We start from the raw sequence: 18,185 nt of genomic DNA, 5'->3' as shown, positions 1-18,185 counted from the left end.
CCCCATTAGTCATTGCTGTAATAATTTTGGATTAGGACCTGTGTTCCACAGAGGAAAATGCTCATAAGTAGAAAACAAGGAACTTAAGTGGGCTCAAATAATTAGTACTTTTATGTTCTTGGGTAAATCCTTACAGCCTCAAGTGAAAGTGGGCAAATCATATTTACCATGTGAACTTACATAGATGTGGGGTGGATCAAGTGTTATGGGGTATGCTCTTTAAAAACTCTAAAGTGCTATATAAATGGAAGCTATTATCATCATCATTATTATTGTTAAGTTGACCTGTGCCTCACCTTTCTACCCTTCCACTTCACCCTTTGTTCTCCCAAACCTGTTTGAAATAAGGTGGGGCATCTTTGAGTAAAGGACCACTCCCTTTCTTCTCAGGGTCCCTAAGACTCTAGAACCACCCCCATGAGGCTCTGATTATACTGTGTAAATTTTATCAAACACAGACAGAAAGAACTTCCAACAATTAAGATAGCTTATCAGATATATAGAAATGCCATTTATATTTAACTCAAGTAATATAGTCATCCTCTGGCAGGTATTTTGCCACTGAAATGTGAGGATGAGTAATAGGAAACTGGAGACAAAGAATTGTCTTCCAAATGAATGTGACTTCAATGCAGTGGCTGGACTGCCTTGTCAGAGCAGAATGTTTACACTTTTCTTTCTTTCTTTCTTTTTCTTTTCTTTCTTTTTTTTTTTTTTTTACACTTTTCAAATCATCCCATTTTGTTCAGCAGGGTCAGCACTGGCCTTCATTCAAGCACTTCTTCATTCAAGCCTGATAGCAATAGCTAACATCAAGTGAGCACTTGCTCTCTCTTCATTCTCATATCTCTGTAGGGGTTATCTGCATTTTCCAGATTAATAAACTCAGGCTGTAATAAATGAGGTGAGGTTACATGACTAATGAGTGCAAAGGCATTTTGTCTGAAAACAAACAGGGCTCTTTTCCAACCCACACATGCAACCAAGCTCTCTTCAGAGAGCTGGTGAGGCTGTTGTGACTAAAGCCACCTTTTTAAAAAAAAAGTAATGTGAGAAAAACATTGTTTATTTTCTGTTGAAGACTATGTGACACATATAGAATTGGCTAGAAGAGGTGGAATATCATGTAAAAATGCATAAAATAGTGTAACACTGTGTTGTCTTCAAACATCTTCTTAAGAGCCTGACCCATAATAGTGCATGATGCATGCATTAAGATGCAACCTAATAAATCAGCTATCAGCTTCTTTCTTCCTCATGAGACAACATCAACCCTGGGAACTTCTTAATATGTGACAGATCCCATACAGATCAGATTGGACAGATGAGTGGGATATTGAGAAAACCATCTGGGCAATTAAGAGGAAGTGGGAGACTGTCCTCTTAATTATCTAGATAATGTCTTAATTCTTTTCCAAGTGATTCTGACAAATTGTAGGAGGACAAGACTAGAACCCAATGTTTTCACTCCTTATTCTGTATGCCCTTCACTTAAATTTCATTGTCTCTGCAGAAAGCAGAGCAATGTCAGTTCAATGAATAAACCAGAATTTATTGCCCACATTGGGTCAAACACTGTGTTGTAAGTAGAAGAAAGGCAGAGAACAAAGGCATAGAAATAAGAGACTAAAAAAAAAAAAAAAGCACACTGGCAATGGCAGATGGGTTAATAGACGCTATCTTCTGATTATTTCTGTTTTCTTGGTGAAATAGTCTTAAGGCCATCAGCTGAGGGTGAAGATGAAAGAGGAGGTATTGAAGATTTGAGAAGAGAAGGTATGAAATAATCCTCTATTTCTCACAGTAGGAAAAGAATAACTAAGGAAGTATGATGGCTAGGAAGCACTGAGGCCAATTTGAAGTTAGTGCTATTACAATTCAAAATGAGACTCATCAGCAAAATTGAGTATTTTTTCCCCAGCTGTATTTGTATAAACACAACGTAGGTGAAATTTGTTTTTAACCAGGGTTGGAGTTTTACTATTATGACATAAAGAGAGAAGACTACAGGATTGAAAGTGTATGCCAGGTATGAGTATAATTAGGGACGATGGGTTTTATGTCAAGTAAGAGAGCAATGCCAACGTGAGGGTGATGGGAGACAGTGAAAAGATAGTAGGATGGGTGGTTTGTAAGTCCCAGTGGGGTTGAAGTCAAGGTACTAAGGCAGTGAGCTGAAAAAGAGTGGTGGTAGTTGCAGAGTTGGATGATTAAAATTTAGATTATGGAGAAATTGATGCTCTTGCTAATGACAAGACATAGAACATAGTATGAAACTGGGCAGCTGAGGTAGGGAGAAGGACAAAGTGGCACAGATAGCCAGAACATGAAATAGAGCATGACCAATTTTGTTGTAAATAGTGAAATAGATAGAGGAAACTTCAAGGTTGCTTCTAACTGGAATGGGATTGCTGTGAAAGGAACTGGTCCTTAAAAGAGGGAGAAGGCATTCGAGTAGCACATTGAAATGTTTTCAAAAATGGAAATGCCAGTAGCTGCAAAAAGAGGAGGTTAGAAACACAGAAGAAAAGAGAATATTTGAGGCAGAGGGGGTTTGTAAATAAAACAGAAAAGGGTGAATATAAGGAACAGAATAGCACATGTGAAGGGAAGTAAGAACACAAAAGTAAGTTAGACACATTAAATGAAAGACACTACCTATATTTAAAGTTGTCCAGTGGGTTCCTATAACCCTTAGAATTATCAACACTTTATCATCACCTTCAGAGGCCCCACGATTTGGTCCTTGCTTGTCTCTCTGGCTGAACCTTTTCTACTCTTTCTTGGAACCACCATGATCCAGCACCCTGGCTTGATTTCTTTCAAGGAACTCAGCAAGCTTACCCTTGTTCCAGCTCTAGGAACTTGCTGCCACCTGGTTGCTCTTTACCCAGTTCTTCTAGAAGCTTCACAATTCACTTCTCAGTTCATCTTCACAATTCACCTCTCAGCTGAAATGACATCTCTTCAGGGACAACTCCCTGCTACTCAGTTAAGCATCCTCTCCCCTCAGCCTCCATTCACTCTCTTCTCATTAATATGCTTTGTTTTCATGAGTTGAAACTTATTCTTTGGCTTGTTCTATTTTTGGTCTCCTTCCACTAGCTTGTGAGCTCCATAAAGGGAGGGAACTTGCCAGTCTTGTTTGCCACAGTTTTTCCAGCAGCAGAATCAGTTCTTAGCACATAATGAGATCTCTCTAAGTATTTCCTCAATGAATGATTGGATGAATGAATGAATACTAAACCAAAGAGTTTATGGTCTGCATAATGAGAAATATCTAAGGGTTTCTGAATGAGAGAATCACACTATTAGAACTGGAAGATAATTCTGGCAGCAACACTGTAGAATGTATTTGAGGGGAAATTATCTAGTGACAAAGAGATATATTAATGGCTACTGTGATCGCCCAGATGAAATACATCAAATGCCTGAAGTAGGATGGTGTTAAGGACATGAAAAGAAGGGGTCAAATGGAAAAGACAATTCAGAAGTACACTGACTTTGTGAAGCAGTTGTGCAGACGGAGATGTCCTATGATTTTGAGGTTCAGAGAGTGGGTAATCTAGAAAATTGTGGGTAATCTTATTAACACATGTATTTGCTTTTTAAAAATGTGATTTTAAAAAGTAGAGGGAAGTAAAGAAAGGGTGCAATAGGAAATGAACAGATTAAGGTAGAAAGAGGGTGATACGATAAGAACAAAGCAAAGAAATGAGTAGAAGGAAGAAAAGAGAAACAAAAGCCACTATGGAAAGGCAAAGAGAAAAAAAGAAAGATTAATGAAGATGTGGAGACATTATAACATTTTTACATTGTTGATAGGGATATAAAATAGTGTAGACACTTTGGAAAAGTTTAGCAGTTCCTCTAATTGTTAAGCATAGAGTTATCATATGACCCAGAAGTTCCGTTCTTAGCTCTACAGGAAAAAGAAATGAAAACACATGTCCATACAAAAATTTGAACATGAATGCTTCGAGCAGCATTATACATAATAGCCAAAAAGGAGGAACAATCCAAATGTCCATCAGCTGATGAATGTACAAATAAAATATAGCATATCCATAAAATGGAATATTATTTGGCAATAAAAACAAATGAAATTTTACCTCCCACTATGGAAAACAGTATGGAGGTGATACATGCTATCACACAGATAAATTTTGAAAATATTATGCTAAGTGAAAGAAGACAAATACAAAAGACTATATATTATAAGATTCTGTTTATGTGAAATGTCCAGAATAAACAAATCTGTAGAGACAGTAGGTAGATTAGTGGTTGCCTAAAGCCAGGGAGTTAGGAAAAAATAGAGAGGGACTATTAATGGGTACAGAGTTTTTGTTTGGAGTGATAAAGGTTTTGAAAGTTGATTTTGGTGATATTGTACAACTTTGGGAATATACTAAAAACAGTTGAACTGTACACTTTAAATGAGTGAACCATATGGTATATGGATTATATCTCAATAAAGCTGCTAAATATACAAAGGAAGGAAGGAAGGAAGGGAGGAAGAAAGACACCAAAAGGTTATGGAAGCTCAAAGTATGTTTTGATTAAATGTAAAAACTCCTGACAGTTATTGTTCACTGAAACTGTCAAAGTCGCCTGTCTATCATTACCCTTCCCTTTTGGGGGAGGTCATGTGACTTCTCCAGCAGTATCACACCTTTCTTTCAATAGTTCTTTCTGACTCAAGGAAGACTTTACTTCATTTTTTTCACATTTTAAATTTTACTTTGTTTTGTTTATTTATTTTTATTTAAATTCAAGTTAGTTAACATATAGTATAGTATTGGTTTCAAGGGTAGAATTCAGTGATTCATCACTTACATGTAACACCCAGTTCTCATCCCAACAAGTGCCCTCCTTAACACCCATCACCCATTTAGCTCAGCCCCCCACCTACCTCCCTTCCAGCAACCCTCCGTTTGTTCTCTATATTTAAGAGTCTCCTATGGTTTGCCTCCCTCTCTGTTTTCCTCTTATTTCATTTTTCCTTCCCTTCCTGTATGTTCATCTGTTTTGTTCTTAAATTCCACATATGAGTGAAATCATATATTTCCCACTGGTCGATATAGTAACAGTAGAACTTGTTCATTAGAAAGGATTTGTAGCTAATACATCTGTGCACGCTTCAGTGTTCAAAACAAGCCCTGCTTTCTTGTGGAGGTCAAAATTTGTTGTTAAACAGCAGTAGGAAAAGAGATAATTAAGGATAAATGATGCTTAATTAAAAATATTAGTAAGAGTGGGAAAATGTACCAATAAAACTGAAGCAGTATTGGCCAAAGTGGGTGCAGTACTGCTCTGGTCAATCACCTTATCTTCAATAGCCCAGGTCAATGGCCTATGCATTCTTTTTGGTCCTCATCAGGTTTTAATTAACTCAGTACTCTAAATTTCCTTCTAGGAATAGCTTCTCATGGAACTTCACCATGTAAATTTGCATTAATGACCAGAACTTTGAAAAGTAGCACTCTCTGACCTTGATTATCCCCTTTTGAACTCTTATCAACTAAAATACCAGTTATTTTAATTATGACATCAGTCAACTTTATTTGCATTATTGGCATAATGTGGAGTTATAGAAATAAGACACACAGCTTGTCAGAACATGAAACATAAAAGGAAGCACAAATCTTTTCATTTAATCTTTTGCACAACTTTTAGTTAGTATTTCTACTCACATCACAGATTTTTATGTAAGTCTCATCATATCTGGTGGTACAATTAAAATCATCATCATCATCATCACCATCACCGCTGATATTTTCCATCACCATCACCGTTGGTGAAAAACACCATCACCTCCTGATATTTGCATAACAACAGCTTTCTTCCAGAGTTATTCTGCCTTCCCTGGGCAATGGATTAAAACCCCAGCCACGTGATTCACCCATCTTGTTTTGTCTTAAATTTTCTCATACCCATTATTGTAATTTTCTCCCTACTGATGTTCCAAATGTGACAATTTGATAATGCGTGCTTCTGAAACTTGGGATTTCTCTTGAAGGCTCTGGTAGCCCCCCTCCTCAGACAGAAATCCCTTTATCTCTCATCTTTGAATCACTGAGGGACGACATTTCAGTTAAATAAAGCAATTAAAAAGCTCCAGGAAAAAATAATAGATGCTAAGAAAGCTATCTAAAGGGAATATATACCTTGGTAAAAAATTGTGACATTGAATGGCTGACATTGATAAGAGCAAGAGTCCATTCCTTTCTGCTGAGTTTTGGTTCAGGAAATACCTCCCCATGAGAGTCTGGATAATGAACCACTCTGAATGTAAACAAAGGTAGGGGAGGGATCAAAAATGCTTTGACTCTTTGTGAAAGGTTTTCTAGATTGACCTGCTGAATGAGTAGCTTTTGTCACTGCTCATCTTTGTTTGGCATAAATACCTCAAAGGCGAGGTCACTTATATTTTTTTGTTTGTTTGAATGTCAAAGGCTTCTCTAAGGCTGGATTTTCCTACACTACAGTGAATCTGTTTAGTCATCTGGCTGGGACAAGTCTGACCAAAATCAAATTATTTGAATTGGAAAGATTAGGGGGAGGGAGAAGCTAGAAAAGAAAGAAAAGAAGAGAATTGTCCTTTAGAGATTTTTAAGTGCAAAATTTGTAATTGTATCTTGATCCCAGGTAAATATTTAAGCTCATTTTTTCTCCTACCATATTTGAAGAAATTCATTCTAGCAAAACTCTCTGGTAAAAATAGTTTTTGTGTTACAAATAGTTTAGGGCCGCCTCCTCTTTTGTGACACATTATTTTATTTAGTAGACAAATATTTATCGAGTACCTATGAGGTGCAAGCCCCACTAATCTGGAACTGCCACTGATATCAGCCATTGAAATTCATCAATGTGTAAGTTAAAATTAGATTAGTACTGAAAAAATCAGTAAGAAAAAATTATTTTATATTTTTTTAAAACTTCTAGGAATAAATATTTAGGGCATGTCTACATAATTAAGAAAATGTACTCAAACAATTTTCATTTGTGACCCATACATAAGACTGTAATTCAGTCACAATGATGTTCTGGTGTTAGAAGTTCAACAGGAAACCACACCCTTTTGATGATGAGAGTTCTGTTGTGAAATAAACTTCCTCTCTATGAATGGTTTTTCATATCTGACTCAGAGGAGAAGACAGTGAGAACATGGGCCCAGCATTTTCAAGCTTTAAAAAATTATTATTTTTCAAGCATTATTCCCTCCAAAGAGAAATCATTAGTCCTTCTCGGAAATTCTCTTAGAAATACTCTACAACTCTAGTAGCAATTTGTGTACATTGTATTCCTTCCCTATAAAACAATAAGTTCCTTGAGAGGAAGATCTATTGATGATTCTTCATTATATTCCCATTTTTACATAAAAACGCTCAATAAATGTTTACTCAGTTAACTACTGAACACATGCATTAATTAGGTTTACCTCTATTCTCATTCATAAATTCTACTTTCTCACGTATGTCCTTGAAAAATCCTTGTCCTTGTCTCATGTCTCCTTGTCTTTGTTTATGCTGCTCCTTCTTCCTGTTGTACCCATCATTCTTGCTGATTCCTCCTCAGCCTCCAAAACCCAGTTCAAAGGATAAGTTCTCTAACCAAAACCATTCATACCCACTCATCTCTCATAACTTATTGGACATAATACATCATGACATTTATCACTTGTATTTTACTAGTTACTTAGTGTGTCACTAGATTACATGTTCTTAAAGATGGGAGACTGTCTTATTCATTTTTGAATCCCAAGCAGAAAGTGTTTGGCACACAGAAGAAACTTGGTAAATGTTAACTGAATGAGTTCATGATTGCCCATGATCTTCTATTAATAAAGGTGGTGAATGTTTTCGTCAGCTCTTTCCTTGCCCCAGCAGGACCCCAGCTCTTCTAAAGATACTTCAGATGTTTGTAGACTTTAATACTCTTATCTTGCTACCAACCAAAGAGTGGCAAGCCAGAGTAACTTTAGATCCTTCCAGAAACACAGCAGAACTCAGAATTAGTGCTACCTGACTGAGATACTTATCAGAGCTCAGGCTGATGGTTCTGGGATGAGGAAATTGCCTGTAGCTTCTTTGCCCAGATACAAGGATACAGAATTATCCCCACTTTTTCCAGATTGTTGATTCCAAAAGGCCCCCCTCAGTTGATATCTTCAATTATTTAGTGGGGGTCTACTTTCTACTTTTCCACAACCAGCTACCAATCCAGAGAAGGTAATTCTTTCTCCTGCTTTTTCATGTAAAATTTTAACAGAACGATAACTGGCTTTCAGAGACATATTCTTGCGCAATTCTCCTGTGAATTAGATCTTCCTGGACAACCTATACCAGTCTCATTCTAGCCTGCCTCAACTCTGTAATTGTTCAGATTTAGTCTTTAGGTCGTGGGCTCTGACTCTGGGATAGGGACAGAACTTTGTCACATTTCTCTGCCTCCACATAGGTTTCCCAAATGTCAGTCATTTACATACAACTTTCATGCTTTGCCATATTTACATACTACTGGTACTATTATTGCCTTAATATTTTTCTTTAAATTGATTCATTATTTACTCAAGTAAATATGGCCTTATCTTATCCAATACCATCTATTAAAAATCACAGGTCTGAAATCTTATAACACTATGAAATAGATATTCATCAAATACACCAGTGGTTCTCACACCATGAAGTTCCTGGGTCCAAAACTCTGAGCTGTCACTATATATTTGTTTGTTCATTATATTGATGATCTCTTTTTGGCTTACTTTTTCTTTCTTCTTTAGAGTTCTATTTTCTTTTCTTCAACCTGTCTTATATTGGATGCTCTTCCTATGCATGATAGACTACTTGTTTTATAAATGGGGATTTTAGGATTAAGTATAGAGTTCTGAAAAAAGTCCCCAAAGCCCAAAACCTAGTTCCAACTCCCCCAACATCCAATTTTGAGGTTTTATCTTTATTATTGTTTTTTATTTGAGTATAGTTGACACACAGTGTTATATTATTTCACATATACAACTTAGTAATTTGACAAGTTTATACATTATGCTATGTTCACAAGTATAGCTACCATCTCTCCCCACTACATTGCTATTACCATATCATTGACTGTCTAACTCCAGGGTTTTAGTAATCACTCTGAACCTCTATTGGTTCATGCTAGAATGAGAGGAGTGACCCAGAAGCCCTCATTCTTTGAGGCTTTTTGGATCTGAAGCACATGAACCAACTATATGTTGTTAGTTCATTTACAAAGAAGAAAATATTTCAGAACACTAGCATGATGAACCAGGAAGTATATGAAGGTGTAGTCAACTGCAGTATAATTCTGACTTTTTAAAATCAAAATATAAAGTCAAATGTCAATCAGTGATATTTTTCATTGACAATATTTTTCTTTTTATAGAACAATATATTTAGATGTTACCAAATACAATATGGGCTAACCATGAATTCTAGAAAAAAAACCATTCTATATCAAAGCTATGAAAAACTAAGATTTTAGAATTTAAGTTCTGTTTCACTTTAATATACAACTCTCTCTCAAAAGGCCAGCAATACTGGGTAGAAGGACAAGTTCACTAAGACCATGGATGACAGTCCTCATTGTCGCTGCTGTTGTGTTGGTTCTAGCAATAATCATCAGTCTCCTTGTTTATTTTTTGGCATTTGGTAAGAATATATCTCATTGTATTCTTTTGAAAATTTGAAGATTTACTGGATTTATTTCAAAACCTAATATTTTGGAGTGTAATTTTCATTGCAACAATAATTTGTTTAAGTGTATGTAAGCTTTGCATAATGCAGTATTAATTTGCATAAACATATCTACCTTTGGGAAATGATCATCCTTTATAAAAATTAATTCTAGCATTTAAAATTTGAACTGGTTCACATAATATTATCTCTTGAACAAGCAATACATCTTATGTTATTATATGGTTTCATAATATTTAATGTACTGAAAGTAAAAACATTATTTTAGTAATAATTCTGACTTCCAGGTTAACTTATGAGAATATATTACATTCTATCGTGATCTAATTAACAGCTTAAATTTATGAATTATCACTAACAGGTAATAATTTTGTCAGAAAACAACTGACGACCACATGACTATGAGAACATGTAATATTAAAAATGGGTTAGAAATACTTGCAAATCATATATACAATAAAGGGTTAGTATCAAAAATATAAAAAGAACTCAAATAACTCAATAGCAAAAAGCCAAACAATCCAATTTAAGAATGGGCAGAAGACCTGAATAGACATTTTTCCAAAGAAAGGATACAGATGGCCAATAGGCACATGAAAAGATGCTCATCACTCATCATCAGGGAAATACAAATCAAAACCACGATGAGATATCACTTTATACCTGTTGGCAAGGTTAGTATCAAAAAGAAAAAAAAATAACAAGTATTGGCAAGGATATGGAGAATAGGGTAACCTTGTACACTGTTAGTGAGAGTATAAATTGGTACAGCCACTATGGACAACTGTATGGAAGTTTCTCAAAAAATTAAGAATAGATCTACCAGATGAGTCAGCTAATCTACTTCTGGGTATTTACCTGAAGAAAATAAAAACACTAATTTGAAAAGATATATGCACCCCCAAGTTCACTGCAGCATTATTTAGAATAGCCAAAATACAAAAACAACCTAAGTCCATCTACGGACAAATAGATAAAGAAGATATGATATATATGTATATATATCACATATATACACACATATGGAGTATATACAAATATCAAACTATTATGTTATACACCTGAAACTAATATAATGTTATATATCAACTTTACTTCCAAAAAAAAGTTAGAGGGAAGTATTGGCCACAGCTATTGCATGTTTAATTCCCAGGAGCTCATCATTATAGGACTTTTCTGCAAGTTATTCCTTCTACTGTGATATTTATACAACTCAAATGAACTAAAGAGAAACTATCCATTTTTGTTCTCCCTTCCAGATCAGAAATTTTACTATTACCAAACCTCCTTCCAGATCCCCAGTATTGAATATAATCCTGACTTTTCAGTTGAACACTCAAAAATGAAAAGAGACCTGAAACAAAAAGTCAATAATGAGGTAAGTCTGTCATCATTCCTACTCTGACAATACTATGGTGAAGAAGAAGGCTAAAATAAAGTTAGGGGTAAGTTGAGAACATATCAAATTGTACCCATGTTGGGGATGCCAGATAAAATACAGAATTCTCGGTTAAATTTTAATTTTAGATCCTCCTGAAGACATTTTTCATTCAACATTTTAAACATACCTCTACTAAAAATTATTCATTGTTTATCTGAAATTAAAACTTAACCATATTTTTGTTTGTTAATTCTGGCAACTCTAACCAACAGTATCTCAGGAAAATTGGAAAAATACATTGGGCAAAGAATAATTGCACTGAAGACTGAATAATAGAAGCCCAAGAGAAAGATTAAATAACTCAAATACAAAACGTAAAATTATTTGAGTTATCTGGAAACATAGCTCAATCATTTAGGCATAAACATTACCATGTATCACTTATGAAGCACCTAATGTGTGTCTGACCCTGATACATTTCCCACTAGGCAGCTTACACAAAACATTTATTCCTGAAAATATACCACAGAAACATACAGACAAGGTCTTCCACTGAAGACTTCAGTTGTGTATACAGCTTCTACTGAGCCTAGTACTGACCAAAGATGACAGATCATTCTTGCCAAGTTCAGAAATATTTCTTTATCCATTTCCAACCAAAATGAGCTGATGAAATGAGTTAAAGGATGCAACTGAGTGGGGTTGGCATGTCTTTTCAAAAATACATCTGAAAGAAATTTTGATATTGATCAGGGCAAGGTGTATTTTGTTGTAGGAAGCAATATACTGAATTACAGACAGTCTAAGCTTTGAAGTCAGAACATCTAGATTCATATCCAAATTTTACTTCTTGGCATTTTATGAGCTTTGGAAAAGCTACTTGAGCCCTAGGGCTTCAACTACAAAATAGGATAATTTCACCTACCTCTCTGAGTTATTCTGAAGACTGGTTTATGTTATGAATAAAAAGTATGAAAAATTATGCCTGAATAAACGTTAGCACCTGTTTCCTGTGCTCTCACAGAACTTTCATACACCTTTGTTAATGCGCTTACCACCTTGTTACATCATTATTATTTTGTAGGTCTATGCCTCTCTGACTTGGCTAAGTCTACTTATTCTTATATTTCTGGTGCCTGTAACAGTGTCTGCTATATGGGAGGACTATAAAAATACACTTCAAGGAGAAGACTAGTAAATAAATGACCAACTCACTAGAACTGGCTCTCTCCTCTAGAGTATAAATAGAGGCAACAGAAAGAAGGAAAGTACAGTAATTTAGACCAGAGGTTGGCAATTTTTTTTTTCTAAGACACCAGATAATAAGTATTTTCAGCTTTGCAGGCTATGTGGTCTCTGCAACTATTCAAATCTGTCATTGTAGTGCAAAAGCAGCCATAGACAATACATCAACAGATGAGTATGGCTATGGTCCAATAAAACTTCTTTATGGACACTGAAAGTAGAATTTTGTTAAATGTTTAGATGTCACAAAACAGTCTTCTTCTTCTGATTCTTTTCAACTATTAAAAAAATGTGAAGACCATTCTTAGATCATGGGTCAGACAAAAACAGTGGCTGTCTAGATTTGCCCTATAGGCTATAATTTGCTGACCCCTGATTTAGATTATAAATCACAGTCCTAGGAAATATTTTCCTAGAAGAAATGATTAAAACCAGTGCATAAAATGAATTTTAGAAACTTCTTATAGAGTTCAATAATCTAAACTTTATATGCTCAATTGCCACGAATAATACATGGGTCACAAAGCTGTGATTTCAAAAGAAACAACAACAAAATGATGAAGTTGGAAGGAAAAATGGAAGGAGGCAGGCAGAAAACTTATAATTATATATAAGATATATAAAGATCATATATAAAATATATATAAATGAATGTAGAAAATCTGGAAGTATACAACCAAAAATGTAAATAGGAATTCACTATGCAGTGATTTGGAAATGATTTTAATGCTTTTCATTTTACTTTGCTCTATTGTTTGCTTTTTATAACTTTCTACAATGAACATATATTTGTTTTGTCAAATACATGTACATGTGTATATAAAACTATTTCCTTAAAAAACAAATTTCCGTCCAAATCAAAACCTCAATGAGATACCACCTCACACCAGTCAGAATGGCTAAAATTAACAAGTCAGGAAATGACAGATGTTGGCGGGGATGCGGAGAAAGGGGAACCCTCCTTGGTGGGAATGCAAGCTGGTGCAACCACTCTGGAAAACAGTATGGAGGTTCCTCAAACAGTTGAAAATAGAGCTACCATACGATCCAGCAATTGCACTACTGGGTATTTACCACAAAGATACAAATGTAGGGATCCAAAGGGGTACGTGCACTCCAATGTTTATAGCAGCAATGTCCACAATAGCCAAACTGTGGAAAGAGCCAAGATGTCCATCGACAGATGAATGGATAAAGAAGATGTGGTGTATATATATATATATATACACACACAATGGAATATTATGCAGCCATCAAAAGGAATGAGATCTTGCCATTTGCAACGACGTGGATGGAACTGGAGGGTGTTATGCTAAGTGAAATAAGTCAATCAGAGAAACATATGTATCATATGACCTCAATGATATGAGGAATTCTTAATCTCAGGAAACAAACTGAGGGTTGCTGGAGTGGTTGGGGGTGGGAGGGATGGGGTGGCTGGGTGATAGATATTGGGTAGGGTGTGTGCTATGGTGAGCGCTGTGAATTGTGCAAGACTGTTGAATCACAGATCTGTACTTCTGAAACAAATAATGCAACATATGTTAAGAAAAAAGAAAAAGAAGAAGATAGCAGGAGGGGAAGAATGAAGGGGAGTAAATTGGAGGGGGAGACGAACCATGAGAGATGATGGACTCTGAAAAACAAACTGAGGTTTCTAGAGGGGAGGGGGTGGGGGGATGGGTTAGCCTGGTGATGGGTATTAAAGAGGGCACATTCTGTGTGGAGCACTGGGTGTTATGCACAAACAATGAATCATGGAACCCTATATCAAAAACTAATGATGTAATGTATGGTGATTAACATAACAATAAAAAATTTTTTAAAAAGCACCACCACTAAAAAAAAAAAAAAATTCCCTTCATAATCAGAAGGAAAACACGTGGTCATTCATTTTTTAATAACTATTGATTTTTCAATAAGCATTCTCACCAAACTATGCAATATGACATGGCATTTTACCAGAAAAAAATTGATAAATCAAATTAGTTGAGTGAAATGTATTTGTTCAACACATAACCAGTTTCAATTTTGGCAGCTCTTCTGATTTGTGAAACTAATTATTGAGATTCGGGTTCACTTAAGGTTTGGCATGTGGTCGGTCCTTTTTCAAGACCCCAACTTGAAGAATCAATGGTAAACAGGTTTGTAAAACCACAGATTCTGTAATAAGTTGTGGTTTTGGTAAGAAATAATTTCTTCTAGGATCTTATACTACAGAGAAATTATCCCATAAAGGAAGTCTAAAATGACATACGAATGCCACATATAGTTTTTTTCTTATTCTAAGTAATCATTTCATGTATTTTTCTTGATAAGTATATTCTTTTTAAGGAAGTACTTGATAAATACACATTCTCCTCCTCTCCTCCATTTACTATAGGATCAAAAGATGGCCTAAAAAGTTTCACTAAAGCCTACAGAAATGATCCTTCAATCAGAGCCATGATGATGATAACTAAGCTTGAATGATAATGGCTGATAATTCCATACACATCAAATTTTCAGAGAAATTCTGTCTCAGCACCTCCATCCCCATGTATGGTTTATATTGGCTGCTGAAATATATAGCTTAATTCAACTCTTGATATATATCAGCCATCCTTGATCATGTGACAAGTTCAAATATCAACATCCAATTATAGGGGTGACCTTTATGACAAGAGGATTATGTCCAAATGAGCTTTTTGACAATAGTTGCAAACAAACTTAGAAGTAAATGCTCTTCCTGCAGATTTTATACAGGCATTTTTGTAATATGCTGAAATGTGTGAATTATTTTAAAAAGGTCTATACTGTTGTTTTTTTTCTTTTCTCAGATAGATAAGATATTTCGAAGATCCAGTTTGAATCATCATTACATCAAGTCTCATGTTGTTGACCTCAGGTAATCACAACTAATTATTTTTTATGATGAAAGGAAACTTTGTACTACTTAGTTATTTTTCATTGTTTGATTTGTGGACAGGATCTAAAAATCTTAGATTTATCAAGAGCAAAAATATTTTAATATTATTACATTTAATTGTTATTCCTGCTTTACAGAGTACCTATAGGGAGAGAATTTCTCAGCCTGGGTAGTGATATAACATATTCTACTGGTTGTCCTCTTAAAGACTGTTGCATTTAAAGAATCTTACAATCCTTGAATACTCTTCTGTTTTACTTACTTTACACACACATACACAAAGCTGATGGATTTAACAAGTGTTTTTTATGTATTTTGCCAGAAAAAAAAATTATAGAACTCTTAGATACTCAGCTTTCTCTGAATATGATCAAGTTTTACAAGCAGGGGATAATTCCAGTATTAACACCTATATGATACAGGAAGGAGGGAAATCCATGACCATAAAATATATAAAATATTTATGTTGCATTTTCTTGAAGATATAACTAATATTTAAATACTAAAGTATAAAATAATCATAAGTATGGCTATTACTCACTCATTGATTCTGGTGTTTTTCTTTTTCAGGTCAAGTAATGATGGTTTGAAAACAGATGTATTGCTTAAGTTTCAGTTTGTTTCTAACAATGCAGACACGATAAAAAGGCAAGCTGACAACATTTTGCATCAGAAGTTGAAATCAAATGAAAGCTTCTTGAAGATAGATACTTCATTACCTTATCTTAAAGGCAAGAGATCCCATTTTCCTTCCCTTGTTAAAGTTTATCATTTTAACGATCTTCTCATTTACAGAGAAAGCTTTATTTCACCATAAAATGAAACCACTATTCATTTTTAAGTTTCTCATTTACTTGATAATAAATCTCCACACAATCAACACCAAAGATTATCTTCCTTTGATTAGTATGGAAATAATTATGAAACAGAATTTGTATGATAACCCAAATATAATATTTCTTTTTTTTTTTAAGAGATCTTGGTGGAGTTGTTTGAATTAATTAAGCATGTATGAGATAAAAACCTACACTCTGTAGTGCCTGGCTCTTTCTGTTGCAATACTCTCTCCAATCAGAATCCAGAATGTAAGAGTGGTATGAGCACAGAAATCATATGTGGGGCGCAAACCTGATTTGGCTCCTGTGAAAGGAGACACGTCATTTTTTTCTGACACTACCATGAGCCTTCCTAAAAGCATGCAGGATAGGATTGGCCCAGGGCATGGAGGAGACAGAAGAAGAAAAATGCGAGACCCTGATGATACCTTCCCTGGCATAAAGGCACAATGTCGTTTGCCACGCAAGCATAAGGAACTAGGTGATAAATGTTTGGGGTATGAGATTAAACAAAGCTCATTATAATTCCAAGGTTATTTTTAGCCTTGCATATATTAACTTTGAAGTTGCCATGTTTTACAAGAATTTGTGTAAGCTATGAAATGAGACTCTAAGGCTGACAGATAATTACAGTTACTAATAAGTTTTCCCTTGGTACTTTCCCCCCAAAACTGTTCCAGAGGGCTAGAGCAGATATATTATAATATGCTAACAGAAGACAAAATTGCATTATAGGTTTGGTGAAAGTCAAAAAGAAAAAAAAATAGCTTGAAGAACTTGAAGTTTCTGTGAGTAATGCCCAAAATTCAGTTCTGTTAATCATGCAGTTAGAACAGAGTAGACTCTGAATCCAATGCACTGTGCTTTAGATAGCAGAAATAAGACTTTCTAAAGAAAACATTTTGTTGAAGGATGTAGTGGTATGTGCGAAATTTTGATTTTATAAAAATAATAATAAATTAATCTTGAACTCCCATTAAGCTAAATGTTACAAACTTAAACTCCATCATTTCTGGATCTATCTGCCCACCCTGACCCGCACTTTGTGGTGTTAGGGCACTTAGGTCCTTCATAGTGTTGCTGGATCAAGGTGAGGGGTTGGCCCATTCAGGCATCTGCTGGCAAACCATCTATCATCAGATCTTCTGTTGCCTATCAGAGCAAGGTCTCCTCAGATTCATCATTCATCCTGAGACTTCTGTGCTTACCAAGGGTATTCAGAAATAAATTTGTATATTTTTTATTTCATCTCTTTCTGCAAAAGACTGATAATTCCTTGAATACAGGAAATACGTTTTCTGTACTTACAGTCATAACCCCAAGATTAGCACAGAACTCAGCACAGTGCAGGAACTTGGTATTTGTAAAATGTTCTGTCTTTAACTCTGTAAGCTAACTCATTCTCTTGAAAGTGGGCAGGAAACAAAAGCAATCTTAAATTTAACAAACACCACAGAACACTGAGGAAACTAGAATCATTCCTCTTTCCATATGGAGTTTTAGGACTACACAAAAATACATAAAAATTTTAAAAACAAAACTTGAGTTTCATAGGGTAAGAGAAATCATTTCAGTATATACAGTAAAAAGAAAAATGCATGGAATGCATTCCAGTGGAAAGTCTGCAGGTAGTGATGGAAAGAACCCTAGACTAGAGCTCAGGGGATCTGTGTCTTAGCAATAACCATAGTAGTGCAGCCTGGGGTAAGTTGCTGAAACTGTCTTAGTTCCTGTTTTGCAAAATGAAAATAGTAGCAACTATGAAACTTATCCTTTGGAAAAACTTAAAAATGCTTTGAAAGTACAAGTATAAACATATTAATGCAATGTATTATTTTATGGACTTTCTCAGATATTTTTAGCAACCCAGATCCTAGGGAGTGGGAGAATTGATAACATGTCTTGAAAAAGGTAGCTGAAAAACTAAAACACACACATGGCTCCAAAACACAAATATTGGGAAGCGTTAGTTGGCTAATATCTTAAGTCTAACACAGAAGAAACAATGCAGAAATGTATTGGGTATAATCTTTCAAAAGCAATTTATACAAGATTATAATAAAGCTCAAGGGGAAGCTTTGAGTCTAGCTTTCAGAATT

General features: G+C 35.1%; 1 protein-coding gene across 1 annotated transcript in view; it reads left to right on the top strand.

The window, feature by feature from the left end:
* Positions 1 to 9,592: 9,592 nt before the first annotated feature.
* LOC113925573 (transmembrane protease serine 11G-like) overlaps positions 9,593 to 18,185 on the top strand; it is a 28,203-nt gene continuing 19,610 nt past the window's right edge. The window contains exons 1-4 of the mRNA XM_027600109.1: positions 9,593 to 9,671; positions 10,976 to 11,094; positions 15,162 to 15,229; positions 15,821 to 15,981. Of these exons, the coding sequence (XP_027455910.1) occupies positions 9,593 to 9,671; positions 10,976 to 11,094; positions 15,162 to 15,229; positions 15,821 to 15,981 (427 nt within the window). The remainder of the gene's footprint in view (positions 9,672 to 10,975; positions 11,095 to 15,161; positions 15,230 to 15,820; positions 15,982 to 18,185) is intronic.

The sequence above is a fragment of the Zalophus californianus genome, chromosome 2 (genome assembly GCF_009762305.2).
Source record: "Zalophus californianus isolate mZalCal1 chromosome 2, mZalCal1.pri.v2, whole genome shotgun sequence".
Classification (NCBI taxonomy): Eukaryota; Metazoa; Chordata; class Mammalia; order Carnivora; family Otariidae; genus Zalophus; species Zalophus californianus.
The sequence above is the reverse complement of the archived record's forward strand: the minus strand, read 5'-3'. Positions and strand labels throughout refer to the sequence as shown.